A 17,100-nucleotide genomic window follows, 5' to 3' on the forward strand; every position below is an offset into this window, starting at 1 on the left:
GAATTGAGCACTATTTCCATCTCTGGATAGATGAATATTTGAAAAAATTTGATTCCTAACACATTTTGAATAAAAACATAAAACCTCCTTGGGTTCTAGCATTTTTCTTTGAATAGTCAGGTGGACTATATCAGGTGAAAAAGAATACAAAAAAGGGGGGGCAGAGGAAAGGTAGTGATAAAGCAGAAAAAACAAGTTTCTGAATAGTCAAGCATGGTGTTCATGACATCAAGGTCCAGAAGACTGGCTAAACAGGAATAGGAACTTATTCCTTTGACGGCCTTTCTCGTTCAGTACGCCTGGCACGCTTGGAATATCCATGCTTTAATATTGAATGCAAAAGGAATAATGACTTTGGTTCCTTTTAAAGATCTTTGGGACATTATTGTTCCATCCTCCTTTTGTATTGCTTTCACTTTAGGAATGAAATCTCTCCCTCACTGAAGAAAAGAGGAGTTCTGTCACTGCCTTCACTGATACATGACTTTATCAAGTGTTGTTTCTAACTGTTGGAAAGAGAATATTGTTATTTATAAGGGGACATTACCTGACAGTCTTTCAAAGCATTCTGTACTGAAGCCTGGTCTCCAATTTTCTGTTGCTGTTTCAGCTTCTTCTCTTGGGTTTCAAACCAAGTTTTTAGGCACTGCACATTATTTTCATATTCTGTCCAGGATTCCTGCAGACTTTCCAACAGCTGGATCTGCAAAGAAATATGAATATGTACTTTCTCATACAATTACCTTTATTGTTGGGTCAATTAAATAAATCAGTGAAGACCAATGCTGACCAGTGACTTCTTGGAATTCAATGATTTCAGAATTTAAAAACAGTATATGCATACAAATTGAAATATATCTGCTATTTGTAAAAGCATTCATAATAGAAAACCTGCTTTATCCAGAGATAATTATATGGAGATAACATATTAAACTATTATGACACATTGAAAGAAGCTGACAGTTTAGCACAATACTTTTATGAAGCGGAATTCTTTTCAGAGATCAAGGACCTCAGGACTTCCCAAATAAAACTAAGCATACAAACATACATTTTATATTCTTTGCTTATAACTGTGTAAAGCAGATGAAGATTTATATTACCTCCTTTGTCAATTGACTGCTTTAAAGTTACTTAGATTTTTCTGATTGTTCTAGGTGTTATTCAATGGCAAATGAGAGAGCGCTTCTATTCTTCAAATTAAAAAAAAAACCCACCAAACCAAAGCAGAATTTGAAAACAGAAGCACTGCCATAAAAATCATTCATACTACTTAAGACAAACTCCAGTCTAGGGAATGAGCCATCTTAATTAGCTGTAATCTTAATTAGAACTGCTTGAAGATATGATGGTCAATAGCAGCCTTGGCCACAGCAATGATGAGACAGTTGTGAGTGAAGTAAGGAAAGCAAGTAGCAGACTAAATATCCTTAGAATAGATGACTTCGGTTTGTTCAGGTAAGCATGATCCCATGGAAAACTGTACTGAAGGACAATGGAGTCCAGGAAGCTGGTTGATCTTCAAGGACAACTTTTTCAAGTCACAAAAATGACAAATCCACAGAAAGTGGATTACAAAGAATGGTCCTAGAAGCATGGCTTTGCCATGCAGGTCTTACGTTAGGAAAGCAAAGTCTTGGCTGGAACTAACTAGCGAGGGACAGAAGCCCTTCTTGTTACTCTTCACAAATACATCAGCAACTAATGGGAAACCACAGAACAGTCTGAGGTACCCAGTGCCTTCTTTGCTCTGATCTTACTGACAAGGTCTCCTCTCGTACCTCCCAGGTCCTCATGCCAATTAACAAATTTTGGCATACAGAGGTACTAGCCATGGTAGAGGAGGAAAAAATTAGGTCCTACTTAAGTAAGCTGGTCATGTAAAAGTCCACAGAACCAGACAGGGTGTATTTGAGAGTGACAATGTCATGTCAAGGCTGCTGTCTATCACCTTTAAAAGGTCATGACGGTTGGAGGAAGGTGCTGAATACTGGAAAAAGGCTATACCGCAAATCCTACCAGAAACCATTTCCACATGCATAAAGAACAAGGAGGAGGAACAAGGGAAAATTGTCTTACCAAGGGCAAATTGCGCCTGACCTAACTGGTTGCCTCTGCTATGATGATATGATTGACCCTGTGGACAAGTGGAGAGTAGTGGATATTGTTTGACTTGGCTTTAGCAAGGCTTTTGATACGGTATCCCATAGTACCCTTGTAGCAAAATTGAGGAGGCATGGGTTGGATGGCCTACAAATGAATGAACTGACCGGAGTCATCAGGCTTAAAGGTTAGTGGTGAACATGTCGAAGTCTATCTGGCAGTTATTTACAAGATGCATCTTCAGAGTCAGTCCTGGGGTTGATATTGTTTAATACCTTCAATAAACTGAATGACATGATGGACTGTGCTTTCAGCAGATCCATAGATGACACTGATTTGGGAGAAGTAGTTGATATGCTGGAGAGTAGGGCTGCCATTCAGAGAAACCTCAACCAGATGGAGGAATAGGCTCATCAATCCTCAAGAAATTCAGCGAAGACTAACGTAAAGTCCTGCACCTGGGACCTGATTGGGAACACGGTAAAAACTTGTCTTCCACAGGAGTGGTTAAGCACAGGAACAGGCTGCCCAGAGAGGTTGTGAAATCTGTCCTTGGAGATTTTTAAAACTCAGCTAAGCAAGTCCCTGTGCAACCTGACCTAATTAAAGTTAGCTCTGAGCAGGCGGTTCGACTAGATGACCTGCAGAGATTTCCAACCATTATTATCTTATAGTTCTATGTATTTTGAAAGTTCACTACAGAGCAGCTAGGTTTTTTTCTTTACCTTTTCTGTTATCAGGCCTTGCAGGATTTGCCAACGTCTGTTCATTGCTCCGAGCTGTTCTGCAAAATCAGTTTTGTCGCTACGTTTACTTTCAACATCCTGGCTGCTAATTTGTAGCACTGATTGGTTCACAAAGTCTACTGTCAATTGTTTGCAATTTAAATCTATCTTGAAACCCTAGTAGAAAAGAAGGGAATAAAAAAACCAAAACATAAGTACCATGACTTCTTACCTTCCTGCAAAAGAGAGAAAAATGTTCACAAATTACAACTTTACCACAATTTAGCTAGAAGCTTTTTTTAGCAATTGAACAGCAATTAAAAACATTGTTACTTTTTCCTAAGTATTGAGAAGTAAGCCAGCAATACACTGCCTTTGGAATAAAGAATCTGCCTCCCCCACCCCCCCATCCCCCCCCCCCCCCCAAAAAAAAAATCAGTAAAATTATTGATATTGGTCTCAAGGATCAGATTTAAGAAAAACTGGGTATATATTAATTTTTTTCACTTTATTTAGTCTCAAAATCTGTAATACAAAAACAGATAAGATGGAAAATATTCTTACATACAAAGAAGAATAATAGCCAAGAAATAAAGTGATTTTTCAGGAGACTACTGAAACAAATCTGACATTGAGAAGAAAGTCACTGTGTGCAGATCTATTACAAGAGTGCTACTGATCTAATTAAAGAAGTGAAATTGTGTTATATCTATACTCCTTTATAGTTATCTCAAGATACAGTATCTTTCATTTTTGCTTCAGATACTGATCAAAATTATCTTGATCTGTAAAGCACTGGCCACCTTCCATTCAAGAACAGGCTACTCTTTGAGGAGAAGGTGACATTATGCAGAGAATTCATAATACAACATACGTAATTTGCAAAATGCTTTGTGGTTTTGGGTGAAACACAGATCTAATAAGGTTTAATCATGTGCATATTGCTTTGGATTTACCTGGAAACTAAGGTAAGCATTTTAAAAATTATATTCCTGTCATAACTGAACAGCAGAGTAAAAGTAATTTTGGCTTCTTTTCCACTCTACAATGTAAGTTTTTTTTTTCCTTAAATCACTTATACTTTACATATGTATATATATATTTAATGGGGATAATTCAAAAGGGAAATCATTTCCACTCAGTACCTTGTACTTCTGGACATAATCCTGAATGGCCTTCTGTCCTACTACATTCTTTATGTTCTCTTCATCCTGCTGAATGACATTTTCCATCAGGGAAATCCAGCTCATAACTTCAGTGATAGCATGGCGAGAAGGAATTTTGTCCATCTGGAGCTGTAGAGATAACAGACTTAAAATGCATGTTGTGAAGAAAATGGATAAGATATTCTTGCTTTGCATTACCATAGCACATTTCCTTTACCTGATCTTACTATCACGTTATTCTACATCCCTAACATATCACTGAAGTTTATTAAAAAAAAAAGAAGTAGAAAAAAAAGAAAGGTTTTAATAGGAGATACATTGTGTAACTGCATGCATCCTAGTAAGAAAATATCATATTAAAGGCGTCTTATTTCCATTCTTCATTGTACAAATAAGCTGGACAAACTCAAAGATTCAATTTCTGACTTCCAAAAGGTGCTGCATTCTCATTCCATAATTCTGTATTGGGCTTACATAGAAGATAAACTTTAAGCTATGCTTTTCCTGTCCTTGTAAATGGCTAATGAATAGATGCATGGAAAATAATTTTATACAACTCTTCTTGTGGTGGTGATTTCTAAATGGGTTGATTTTGAATAGTACCTGTTTTTTTTTTTCTTAAAAGACGCACTTTCAACATTTGATACAGTAGTGCTTGCTTACATTTAGTTACTCAGAAACGTGTTCTATGACTTTTTTGGTAGACATATATTTTGCGTTACAAGACAGTTCAGAGATCTACTGAATCACATTATTTTGTTTAATATAATAGACTCAGGCAACATTTTTACCCTTCCTCTCTCCCTCTAAATCACGATCATATTACTAACTCTGAAAGCATTCCAAATTATAAACTAAAGCAACTGCTTAGACTGATAACCTCCTAGCAACTAAATACTAAGCCAACTTTTAGACCAGTATAATTCTTTAACTTCAGTATTATAGCATTAAAAAACCAAAACTACACAACCAAAACCCCTCCTGCTCCTGCATACACTAGCAAGAACCTTGCACAATGTTTTTAGATTTATTTTGTCTTGCATAGATTTGAACCTAGTCTATTCAATTTGAACAAAACCACCATCCAAATCTGACAGGGCACAGGGATGTGAACTCCCTTTTTCCAAAAAGCATACCAACAGATGCAAACCCTCATCTGTTCTTTGGCTAAAATTTAACAAATGTAACTGTGAAAGTTTGACATTAACACCAATTGGTGTTAGACAGTATGGGTAGACAGGATTTGGACATGAGTGTAAGGTTTCCCATAATAAAACAGGAGTAACATTCCTCCTATCTTGCCTCACATGGATAAATTGAGGAAGGGAGCAACTATCTCTCAAAGGCAGTGCCAACCATACGATCTGAATTTTCTGGAATATCAAAGGCCATCACTGGCCTTCCCTACCTGGTGCAATTTCTCTTGTACTGCTGGGATTTGTGTGAGCAGCTCTGTCCACTGACTGTCAATATGGGACAATCCCGCACGCAGTGCTGCTGTATCCACCTTCTTCAGCCTGAGGAGCTGGTTCCCAGTGCTCAGGACAGAGGATTTCTGTGATGATTTAGCATCAACTTCTTTTGAAAACTCCTGTAAGCAGAATCATTTTTGTGGAAATAATCAGCTACTTGTTTACTGTACTTAAGGCTTTACCTCAGAAAGTTAAGAATATCCTCCCTTCCTTTTAAAAATATGTATTTTCTGTTACTGTTTACCAGCTATACTTCAGACCAAGTGAGAACAAAAATTGTTTTCAGTCATAAAACCATTTTCTGTTTTCAGAATCATCAAGCTTTACAGTCATTGCATATAACAAAGGAGTGCTGAATGTGCAAACATACCAGTTTTTTGAAGGACAGTTCACCTACAGAAACAGATTTTTTTTTTTTTTTGCATACTCACTAATTCAGCGATGAGGAAAAGTATAACCATATGATTGCTCAACTGACTGTTTGTAATTGGAGAGAAAAAGGTGCTCTAGGTGTATGAATGACTTACCAAAAAGGAGTTCAGGTGGTCTCGGACTGTTTCCAGTTCCTGAGGAACTGTCAAAGACTGCTGGCTCCAAAACTCAAGTCGCTCCTTTGCAGATTGTAACCAATGTGTCAGTTCTCTTGATTCACTCTGATATCTGTAAAGATGTTTAAAGAAAACTAAAACAGTCATCACCACTTCTTGCCTCCAACTGAGCAGTGTCTCCTCCACATGTTAGAGGAAGATATGGTATGCCAGATTTAAAATAAAAATATTTTCTTTCCTTTATTAAATTTCAGAAAAATGTGATTTAATTTTAAAGACAGGGATGGTATCAGGAAGCTCTTATTTTAGCCATTACACCCACAATTCCCAACAGTGCCTTCTTTTTGCCTCTTAGGAAAAACTATGTTTAATGAAGGACTAGTAACTAGGTTATCGATCTGTTTGAGCAAGCTCCAACAGCAGCCCACCCCGTGTCACACACATAAACACATTTTTGCTTTCCATCAGAAAGTTCAATCCTCCAAAAGCTTTACTACAAGATATCTCAGAGCAGAAATGTAACATTTTTTTCCGAAACTATCTCCATATCATTTCACATGCCAAGCAAATAATGAGATGTCAGAATGAGAGTGTCTCCACATAACCTGTATACATACAATCCCTTTATGTGTCTCTCTTGAAAGGCTACTGAGCCAATGAGCCAGGGATATGATGAACAATAGACAAAGCTTATATCACTTAGAGAATTCATTTCAAAAGTAGCATATGAACATTACTAAAGGCAGCTAAAAGCTCCCTTCCACATATGCAATGACAGAGATCCACAAGAACCCAGCAGTGGCAATGCCCCTACCAGAACATGCTGAGGCCACTCATGCTACTTAGCAAAGCACATGCCCTTTCTCATCAACCTGTATGGACATGGGGCTTCTAACTTAGTTATCTAAATAAGATATCTTCTGACTTGCTCCCACCGGCTGTTATCTGGTACATGTTTTATTGCAAATGAGAGAGTACGATAGCACTTGTATGGAACAGCAGTAGGATATTATAGAGCAGTCAAACTATCACATACATCTCAAAGTACTTTCTTTTAAATGATGAATCTAATAGTTCTGGGTTCAGAATGACTTTGACCTGAACAGCACAGGTGAAGAAGTTTATACTGTCCATTACATCAGCATTACCTTGTCCAGTGCTTCAGTATTGTCTCCAGCCTGTGAAGCTCCTTGGTAACCTTGCTGGTGTTACTTAACCAGCGTTCTCCAAGTTGGTTCAGTTGACTTTCAAGATCTGAGCAGCTAACAGAAAAGAGGAGCCTTTTCCCATCATCTAGCACTTGATATAATTTAGGTTGGTATTCAGTCAGGTCAGCTCTCAGATGCTGTAATGACAGAGGAGACGGTTAGATAGCTCTGCAGGTCTCTGCTACCACACTTTCTCAACATTTAGTTTTCTTTTATTGCATTTTGTAGGATAACCAGTGTCACCACGGCACATCACATTTTTTTCCCTCTGCTCCAGCTCTAGTAACCTGCTCAAAATCTGAACGTGCTGTCACAAAACGCCTCACTTCAATATGTCTATTGACAGCTCCTTATGATGAAGTCCTCCTTGGTGTAGACATTTTACACTTGAAAAGAACAACTTCAAGAGAATCTTCATGAGGCAACACCATTTCTGAGATAAATTGATTAAAATGTCAGAACTTAATCTACCATCTACTGAAAACTACTGCAATGAAAGTTAAAGGTGTCCAATATCAAATTATTAACAGTGGCCACACTTCAGCCCTTTCAATGCCTATCTTCAGCTCTCTGGTCATTTAACTCTTCTTTTTACTGATCTACCCTCCTGCTATCCATGGCTACAAAAGAAAAGATTACCGTCCCCCCCGCAACCCCTGTACACAGAAGCCAATTGTTACGGCAAAAGAAAGCAAAAAGGTACTGAAAAAGGGAAGGCTGTTAATACTCTTAGCCTGAATCCAACTGGGAGCAGAGCCAGATTTCATTTAAATGGTGACTTGTGGATGGGTAAAGAATTTGTATGTGTGGGCAAATATACCTGCCAAATTCCGCTATCATTACACAAATAGTACAGATTTTTAAAATATCTGTATATTTGACTAACCTTGAGCACAAAATGTACTTGCATTCCCATTTTTCAGTTATGCTGAAACTGATCTGAAGATTAAATGTACAAAACTACCAGTCTCATGGTGAGTACATAAACTTTCTATCACTCTTACTTTCTATTTCACAGAGATACAGAATTTTTATATTTATATATGTGTGTGTCTGTGTGTACTTACATATAACATATACACACAAATAAATGTATAACTTCTAGAGAGTAGCATAAAAAATTCCAAGATAGCCATAAATTAATTATGATGGATTTTTAACCTAAATGTTGTCGCAGGGAGAGAAAAAGAAAGTATTAAAAATCATGCCATAGCAGAGTCCGAGAATCTGGATTTGAATAACCTAATTTATGTAACTGATGAGAGAAACAAAAGAGGAAATCTAATTTAGGGCCAGGACCAACTCAAACAATGCCTAGCATTAAACAAAACCAAAATAAAACCAACACACAATAGATTGCTTAAGTTCTCCTCATACTATTGCAAAAGCAGAAAGCTGTGTAGTAAAAGAACAGTATACATAACAAATTCAGAGTAGACAAGAAGCCAATTTGCAAGAAAAATTTGGCAGACGTTTTTCTGTAAAACAAAACAAGAAAACAAAAATAAACGCAACCAAAGTGTCTGGTGTATAACGAGACAAAGGCAAAACACTAGACCAGAATTCTCATTTTGAGGACAGAAAAAACAGGATGTGGTAGAAAACCTATATTTAAACTACTAGTTCTTGTTGCATTTCAGAACAAGGAAGGCAACTTGGGGAACCGCAGCTTGTTCAGCCTCACCTTGCTCTCAGGAAAGATCACGGAGCACTTCCCCCTTGAATCCATTTTCAACGACAAAAAGGACCAAAAGGTAATCAGGAATATTCAGCTTGGATTCACTAACTTGACAGCCTTTTATAGAATCATAGAATCATCACAGAATGTCCTGAGTTGGAAGGGACCCACAAGGATCATTGAGCCCGACTCCTGTCCCTGCATAGGACAACCCCAAAATTCACACCATATATCTGAGGGTGTTGTCTAAAAGCTTCTTGAATATTGTCAGGCTTGGTGCCATGACTACCTCCCAGGGAAGCCTGTTCCAGTGATCCACCACCCTCTGGGTGAAGAACCTTTTGCTAATATCCAATGTAAACCTCCCCTGGCATATCTTCCTGCCATTCCCTCGGGTTCTATCATTTGTCGCCAGGGAGAAGAGATCAGTGCCTGCCCCTCCTCTTCCCTTTGTGAGGAAGCTGTAGACCGCGATGAGGTCTCCCCTCAGTCTCCTCCAGGCTGAACAGACCAAGTGACTTCAGCTGCTCCTCATATGGCTTCCTCTCTAAACCCTTCACCATCTTCGTGGCTCTCCTCTGGACACTCTCTAGTAGCTTTGTGTCCTTTTTGTACTGCGGCACCCAAAACTGCACACAGCACTCCACATGAGGCCGCATCAGTGCAGAGTGGAGCAGGACAATCACCTCCCTCGACTGGCTGGCAATACAGTGCTTGATGCGCCCCAGGACACAGTTGGCCCTCTTGGCTGCCAGGCTACACTGTTGGATCATGTTCAACTTCAATTATGACAAAATTACTGTCTCTGTGGATGAGACTGACTTCAGTATGGCCTTTGTCACCATTTCCCACAGGACCCTCCTCTGGAAGCGGAGAGAATGTGGGCTGGATAAATGGACTGTTACATGGGTTGAAAACTAGCTGCATTACCAGTTTCAAACACCAGTGATCAAAGGCTCGATGTCTGGCTGGCAGACCGTAATGGGCAGAGTACTCCAGGGATTGTTGATATTTGAGCCCAAACATCTTCAACGTCTTCATTAACGGCATGGATGATGATAGAGAGCGCTCCCTCAGTAAATTTGTGGATGACACTAACATAGGGAGAGTGGTTGACACAAAAAATGGTAGACTTAGTCCAGAGACACCTTGATAAACCTGAGGTTGGAGGCAGCAGAAACCTCAGGAGGCTCAACAAGAGGTGCAAATTCTGTGCCTTGAGCAGAATAACCTTGTTTCTCAGTACAGGCTAGGAAGGGAATGGCTAGTGTATTTAACCTCGCATCTTCCATAACCCAGACATTGTGACTAAGGCATGTCACAGCACTGGCCTACATTAGGACTGTGAGCAACTGACTTAAGTTATTTTATTATCCCCATCTGCATGGTGCTGATGAGGCCATATCTAGTGCATCTGATTCTGCCCTGCTCCCACCTCCTGCTGAGTTCAAGAAGAAGGAAGCAGTCAGGGTCTATTAGATTATTACCTGACTATAATAATAATATATATCTATTATATATAATATATAACATAATATATCTATTATCTTTATCTATTATCTATCTCTATCTCTCTGTAGAGCTATTAAAATGTTTAGGGACTTAGAGCACACATCCTTTAAAAAGAGGCTGAGGGAGGTGTGCTTGTTTTAGATTGACGAACAGGAGGCTAAGGGCCAGTCTAACAAAGGCCTACAACTATTTGCAGTAGAATTAAAAAGATCATAGAGGTAAATGCTCCTCAGTAGTGCCACACAGTATAAAAAGGACAATGGTGATAAGCTGGAAGTTGAAGGTTTAGATTGGGTATTATAGAAAACCTTTTCAGTAGGAGGTGGTGCAGCACAGCAATTGGTCTCCAGCTCGGCTGTGGGATCTCCATCTTTTGACGTTTCCAATACTGTAGCTGATCCAGCCCATGGCACCTGTCCTGCTTCACGTGGGAGGCTGGACTGGATGACTTTCAGAGGTCCCTTTCATCCAACTTTTCCATAAAGAATGTCTAAAAAGCACCAACCTGAAAAAGTGTAATCCGGTCTGTAAGCCTGTCCTCCGTCTCTTCCACCAAACCAACAGTGGGGATGCTACTTTCAACAGACTCCAGCTGTCTGGTAAGTTCCTGGTAATCTTCATCTAGACACATCCAGGTCTGCAAGCACAAATTATCCATGTATACTGTGAATATTGATCTGGGTATCTAGAATTTTTATTACTTGCTTTCTCAGCCTGAAATCCTATAGCTGCATTGTTGTGAATGTACAGAAATAACAGTGCAAATGTCCAGTGAACCTATAATAAGACACCATCTCTGTGTTAAGCTCAGCTTTTAGTTAGAACACATGGATACAGCTGTCATGCTCTCCTTGTCAGCTAAAGCTAAGCAGCGCTTTTAAATTTAGAGGAACACAACTTCTATCACCTGAAGGTCACAACAGTTAAATAGCAAAGATTATACATAGTCTATCAGTGCATTGTATGTACGGCAAAAGGGACTGATGTCCATCAATTCTGTCCAAGCACAGGAAATCAACATTACAGAATATCCTGGTGGTTGATCACAATGGCAGTACAGAAAAGACCACAGAAATTCTTACCTCTAGAATGTATTCCAGCTCCACACCTCGTTTATGAGCCAGCTTTAACACAGCTGAAGCTTGTGTCATTAGCTCTGAATGTGACTGAGTTTCCTTCAAGAGGGCAAAGCTACTCATCTTTCTAAAGAGCGTTTCTGTCAGGATCATGTGAGATTCCAACCCCTGAAAATATTCCTGAGAAATTTGGGTGTGAGGGAGAGGGTAAAGAGAGAATAGAAAAGAGAAAGTGCAATTGTTACTCAATTCATTACCATTAAAGCAGCATTTTAAGACAATAGTAGTACAATCAAGTAGCTGTAGACATAAATTAGGTAAATTTTTCACTCCACCAACATTTCACAAAATCCAAGACACAATATAAAAAGGACAAAGGCCTTTTTAAAGAAAGAAAGAGATCATCCTTTCCACACAAATTCTATCACAACTCTCATTCCATAAACAAAAATAGCTTAAATCAGATACACACCACCAAAAAATTCTGCCTAATAAAAAAGTGTGGAAAAGTCTTGTTATATTTTGTGGGTGCTATTAGCAAATGTAAATTTCAATTGGAAAAAAAATGGAGTGGTGGATGAATTTGCTATGTAGCATGACAGGACAAGAATAGGAACTTGTTATTAGAATGCAGAAGAAAATGTGCTCTACCTGGGTTCATCTTCAACAGAGCATTTGAAAGTTATTCAGTCAGAAGAGTTAATTAATTCCAATTTAAAATACAATAAGTTTTAATATATCTTGATTTAATACTGGCCCACCATTCCGAAAAGCTCCTGAACCTTTAGGACCAGAAGGTTAGCAATTTGCTGTGTAAAAGCTTACAGCTGTGATTAGTCCTGAAATATACCCCAGTTTCTTACCTTATGTTTCTCAAGTAGTGATCGAACCTCTTCCTTAGAAGCAACAATCATTTTCTGGTCACCAGCCATCTTTTCTTGGCCTGTTTCTAACAGGTCAGCCAGGTCCTGCAAAGCCCGTTCATACTGTCTCTTAAGAGCCAGATTCTGATTCAGGTCACTCCGTCTGGATCCAATGATCATCATCAACTCATCATACATATCCTTGGGGGCAAAGAGTAGCAATGGTGATTCTTATTTTCACACCTTACACGTCTTTCCCAGCTCAAAAAGACTGTGCAGATATACTGACTTAATTGATAAATTAACAACTCGCCATTTAAAGAGAGAAAAAATAAGCAAGACCTGCAAGTCTTTCAAGTGCCTGCATTCAGGAACAAAGCACCATCCCAAAGGCTTTCTTTAAGTAGCAAAGGAGTAGGGTGATTGAGCTTAAGTCATCAAAATTGTGACTACTGTGTGGCTACTGCACACTGCAGATGCTGTTTACATTTTAATTCTTATAATGCAGGGGGGGTTGGATGGGCTCCATCATGGATATGGACTATAGGCATCTCAAAGCTAGATTTGTCTCCCTCTCCTGCCCCAGCAGCTTACTGGTAGCAGGCAAGATACATAAAACCCATAGTAAAAATCAAACCACGCCCAAAATAGCAATATATATAGAACAGTAAAGTGTAGAAAAAGTGCAGTGTGTATTTCATAGTGTGCCCATATTGCCAAATTACAAAACAAGCCAAAAGGAAGAATCTCATGAGTTCCCGTGTACTATTACTCATCTTGTATAACTCAACCATAAAAGCGAGAATAACCTACAGATGCTTTTCTTCACCTGAACAAGATTACTTTCTTCTTTTCGTTTTGAGAATTGTACTCTCAGAGTATACATCTGACTGTGAGGGTAAGCCCGTACTTTTGATCAAGACAAGACATCCAGAAATTAATAAACAAGAATATCTCTACGACCATCCAGTGCTACAGCAAAGTACCCATCCTGACTGCAGCTGACTCTCCTAGATTTAAAGAGACAATTGTGAGAAGCACAACTGTCAAAAATGCAAAGGGAAGGCTTTTCTAAAAACCAAAATCAAGGGGAGGGGGATATCTACACATAACCTGACAGCAAAAAAAAAGCAGGAGGCTCTAAGACCAAAAGGATAAAGAACTGGGCAAAAGACACATTTGCACAAACTCTTTGTCATTCATGTTTAATGGAGATTACTGTTTTGTCGGCTTAATAAGTTTATGGTTCAGTTTCAGCTGTTTTCTTTGCTTCCAATTTATTATTATGTCATTATAAAGGGTAAAATTCAGTTGTAAACCTTCTCCTTGATCCTTCCTTAAGCATTTCCCTGCCTTAGCACCAAACTCCTCACAAAGGAGTTTCAACAGCCTTATAGAAGTTCTGGATCAATTGCCCACATGTATCTACTTCAGAGAGCCTTAAGATAAGAGTCCTACTACTTAGGTGGTTCAAAACCAAGTCTAAGTGAAAGAATGCAGGAACATGAGAGGTGTTCTAGTAAAAGCAGAACATTTCCAGTTTCAGGTCACACTTAGCTATCTATCCCCCTTCACCTCCCTCCTTTTTTTTTTTTTAATGACGGATATGAAAGGGAACTAGACCCCAGTTCATAAGGCACTGGCGAGAACAGGGCTCAACCTTCAGCAGACATCTATGTTTACATGCTTAACTTTATCTGTTTGAATAGGGACTCAATGACAGCTGAAAGAAAACATGTTTTTGTGTGTTTTTATGATTAACACTACTAATAATAGAGATGCTAGAAAATTTGAAATTGCAAAAGTAGAAAAACTACGTGAATCAGGTAGAAAATGATCTTTTATACACACTGAAATGCTTTTAAATATGCTTTCCTAAACTTCTTCATGAACAATAAAAAGCAGCATACCTTTGATATCACCAGATAGGTCTAGGATGGAACTTAAGAACCATACCTGGATCTTAGACAGCTCTTGCACAGAAGGTTGGTCAATTTGTAGCTTGTCTACACGCTTCTTTAATTCATTGATTCCAGTATCTAGTTCCTTCAAACCTTCTTCTGCCTGCAGTATGACCTGTATTTGAAAATTACATCATTTAGTTTGAAGGTTTAATAACAGTACTGTAGCTGCCATACAGTAATATTCTTTTCTGTTTTCTGCCTGAAGTATTAATCAGTTCTTCAGTCTGCTAAAATTCTAAAGGATACTATAAAGAAAAAGCATTAATTCAAATTTGGGAGAGCCCAGCTTGTTTCTTGATGTTAAAGACATTATGGCATTATTATTTTTTTAATAACAAACTGTTTTAGTATCATACACTATTTTATACAAAACTTTGCTGTGAAGTTCCACGCTTTTAATTATATGGTACAGGCACAAAAGGCCTATTAGACACCTTCTTTTAAAGCATTCTTTTTATTAATGCTCATTCTTGTCTGTCCTGATTTCAGCTGGGATAGAGCACTATACCAGCTACTAGGAGAAAAAAAACAATTAACTCTATTTCAGCCGAAACCAGGACACTGCCATATCTGACCACCAAGCAAATAACCATCACAGCAAAAGACATGCATGACAGCAAGGAGCTGTGCACAGTTCCCTTACAGGACTAGGATAGGGCCAAAATTACTGTCAAGGAAAAGGAGTTGTACATCCCCTTTCATACTTGGAAAATGACAACTGAAAGCACACAGGTTGGTATTTACAAGTGTATGCAGGTGATAATTTGACTTTTTTCAATGGAAGCTACAAGAAACAAGGTCTTTCAACCTAGGAGTCTCTGCTGAATTAATGCATGCCAGCTATAACAAAGTTTAAAGCACAAGGTGGACTCCTGTAGTTAAAGTCATTTGTTAAGGCCCTTTCTTGGAAACTGCATATCCAAATGCTTAAACTATATATGTGAGTAGAACTCCTGACTCCTGTTAATGCGAAGTATACATAATACAGTCACTAAACTTACACTCCATGGAGCTAAGTTACCTGGCTAAGGGTCTTATTTCTACTTTCCCAATCACATCTTGAACAAACACCAATGCATTTAAATTTGAATGTTTTATCAGTCAAGGTAGATGTTCAGAAAAAAAATCAATTCAGTTGTTTTTGTTACCATGTCATTTTCCTATTTGGTAGTTAAATTAATCATATAGGAGCTAAATTTTTACCAGTCTTTCGCATCATGGAAGACAGGAAAGAAAGACATGGACTGCCAGCTCTCTTACTCATACATGAATTAAAATTCCTTCAAAATTTGATTATCAGATATATAAAGGCCAGCATTTCTGTTTAGCTGAAGGATAAATCTCTTCCTCTCAGTCACCTGCTGGAAGCAGACAATAGTAGCTATTGGGTAACAAGAAACATCTGTAGAAAGTAGCCCTTAACGTACTTCATTTACTTTTCTCACTGCCAAAACAGAAACAAGGAAATAGGATGTATTTTTTCATAATATTAATTACTTATTTATCAGGCAATTCCTGATAAAGAAAAAACAATTATTGCCTTAAATTAAAATGAATAACAGTCAAGATATTGCTATAAACCAGTGCAGAAGACAGTGCCTTTGGGTTTTAATAAAGTGTAATAGCCAAAAAATTTAGCCAAACTTTAGACTTTTTTTGGTTCATTGAAATTTTCTTTCTGTCAAATAGTGCCCAGTATGTGCATAACTAGGTCACCTGGGGAAATTAGAAAGACACTTTGTGTTTGTTTGTTTGTTTGTTTGTTTAATTTATAAATATGTGTAGCGCACTCTTGGAAGTACTCATTTTCACACACTTTATGTGAACAAATATATTCTCCCATAAAAACCAGCTATTCTCTAGAATCCAGTTATACCTTGAATAGAAACTTTCTCTCTTCCCTTCCCTCTACCCAAGTAATAGACATTTGGTAATACCTGCATTTGTTCTGTTTCTGGTCTCTTAACAGCCTCTTCTAGTTTCTGTAGAACTAAATATTTGTTATCAGCCACCGATGTAAACAGGAGCTTCAGATCATTCTACAGGAGACAACAACCACCACAAATTACAGCCAATCACAGCACAAACCAACTGAAAAATATTTTATGTTCCAAAAAGTTCAAAGCATTACAATGTTACAATAACAGCACTAAGGCCTAAAAACTATTGAACATTGGAAGCACCATAATTATCCAATGCAAGACATGCAACATTGCTGAAAATCCATAACTGAATACACGTATGAGCAAAAAGCTAAACCAACTTCTATTCAAAACATAACCTGTGAACACACTTCTGCTTTTGCCTTCCAATTAGATAATTATTTAGCAAGGGTCAGTTAGCTTCATTTAACAAAAATACATTATTCTTGTCTAGTTTATTCAATCACATATGCTTGTAAACAAGCTAGGTTTTACTTTTTAAGGCAAGCTTTTTTCATTACAAACTTGAGCAAATATAACGAAAAAGTAAACAAGGCTTCAACACATTACAGGGCTAACTACACATTACAACTTTTAGAGTACCTTATCGGAGTAGACGCATACATATTACTTAAAAATTTTGCCAAGCTACAAGCAAATTTTTTTTTCAGGCATTCATCCCAACAAAACTCGTAATATTGGTAAAAAAGAAAATAATCAGCACATTTCTCTAAGACTTTTAGCATTACATAGGAGTGTGTTTCTGATTTTTTTTTTTTTGCATGCAGTAATTCTTTTAAATATTAAATATCTCTGGTATAACAATAAGGCACAGAATTCTAATCACCCTGTCTCCTTTCTTC

At 38.0% G+C, this 17,100-nt stretch overlaps 1 protein-coding gene across 15 annotated transcripts in view; it reads right to left on the reverse strand.

Moving 5' to 3' along the window:
• The window catches only part of SYNE1 (spectrin repeat containing nuclear envelope protein 1), a 320,818-nt gene that overhangs the window by 61,481 nt on the left and 242,237 nt on the right, over positions 1–17,100 (reverse strand). For all 15 annotated transcript variants that reach the window (XM_087773936.1, XM_087773951.1, XM_087773949.1 and 12 more), the window contains 11 exons: positions 16,253–16,354; positions 14,308–14,427; positions 12,352–12,552; positions 11,495–11,668; positions 10,918–11,049; positions 7,163–7,359; positions 5,994–6,126; positions 5,403–5,585; positions 3,974–4,123; positions 2,829–3,005; positions 548–703 (listed from right to left, as the gene is read on the reverse strand). In XM_087773936.1, the coding sequence (XP_087630062.1) occupies positions 548–703; positions 2,829–3,005; positions 3,974–4,123; positions 5,403–5,585; positions 5,994–6,126; positions 7,163–7,359; positions 10,918–11,049; positions 11,495–11,668; positions 12,352–12,552; positions 14,308–14,427; positions 16,253–16,354 (1,725 nt within the window). The remainder of the gene's footprint in view (positions 1–547; positions 704–2,828; positions 3,006–3,973; positions 4,124–5,402; positions 5,586–5,993; positions 6,127–7,162; positions 7,360–10,917; positions 11,050–11,494; positions 11,669–12,351; positions 12,553–14,307; positions 14,428–16,252; positions 16,355–17,100) is intronic.

Source organism: Nipponia nippon, unplaced genomic scaffold (assembly GCF_047370975.1).
Source record: "Nipponia nippon isolate SJK-2023a ecotype South Korea unplaced genomic scaffold, ASM4737097v1 scaffold_4, whole genome shotgun sequence".
NCBI classification, from domain to species: domain Eukaryota; kingdom Metazoa; phylum Chordata; class Aves; order Pelecaniformes; family Threskiornithidae; genus Nipponia; species Nipponia nippon.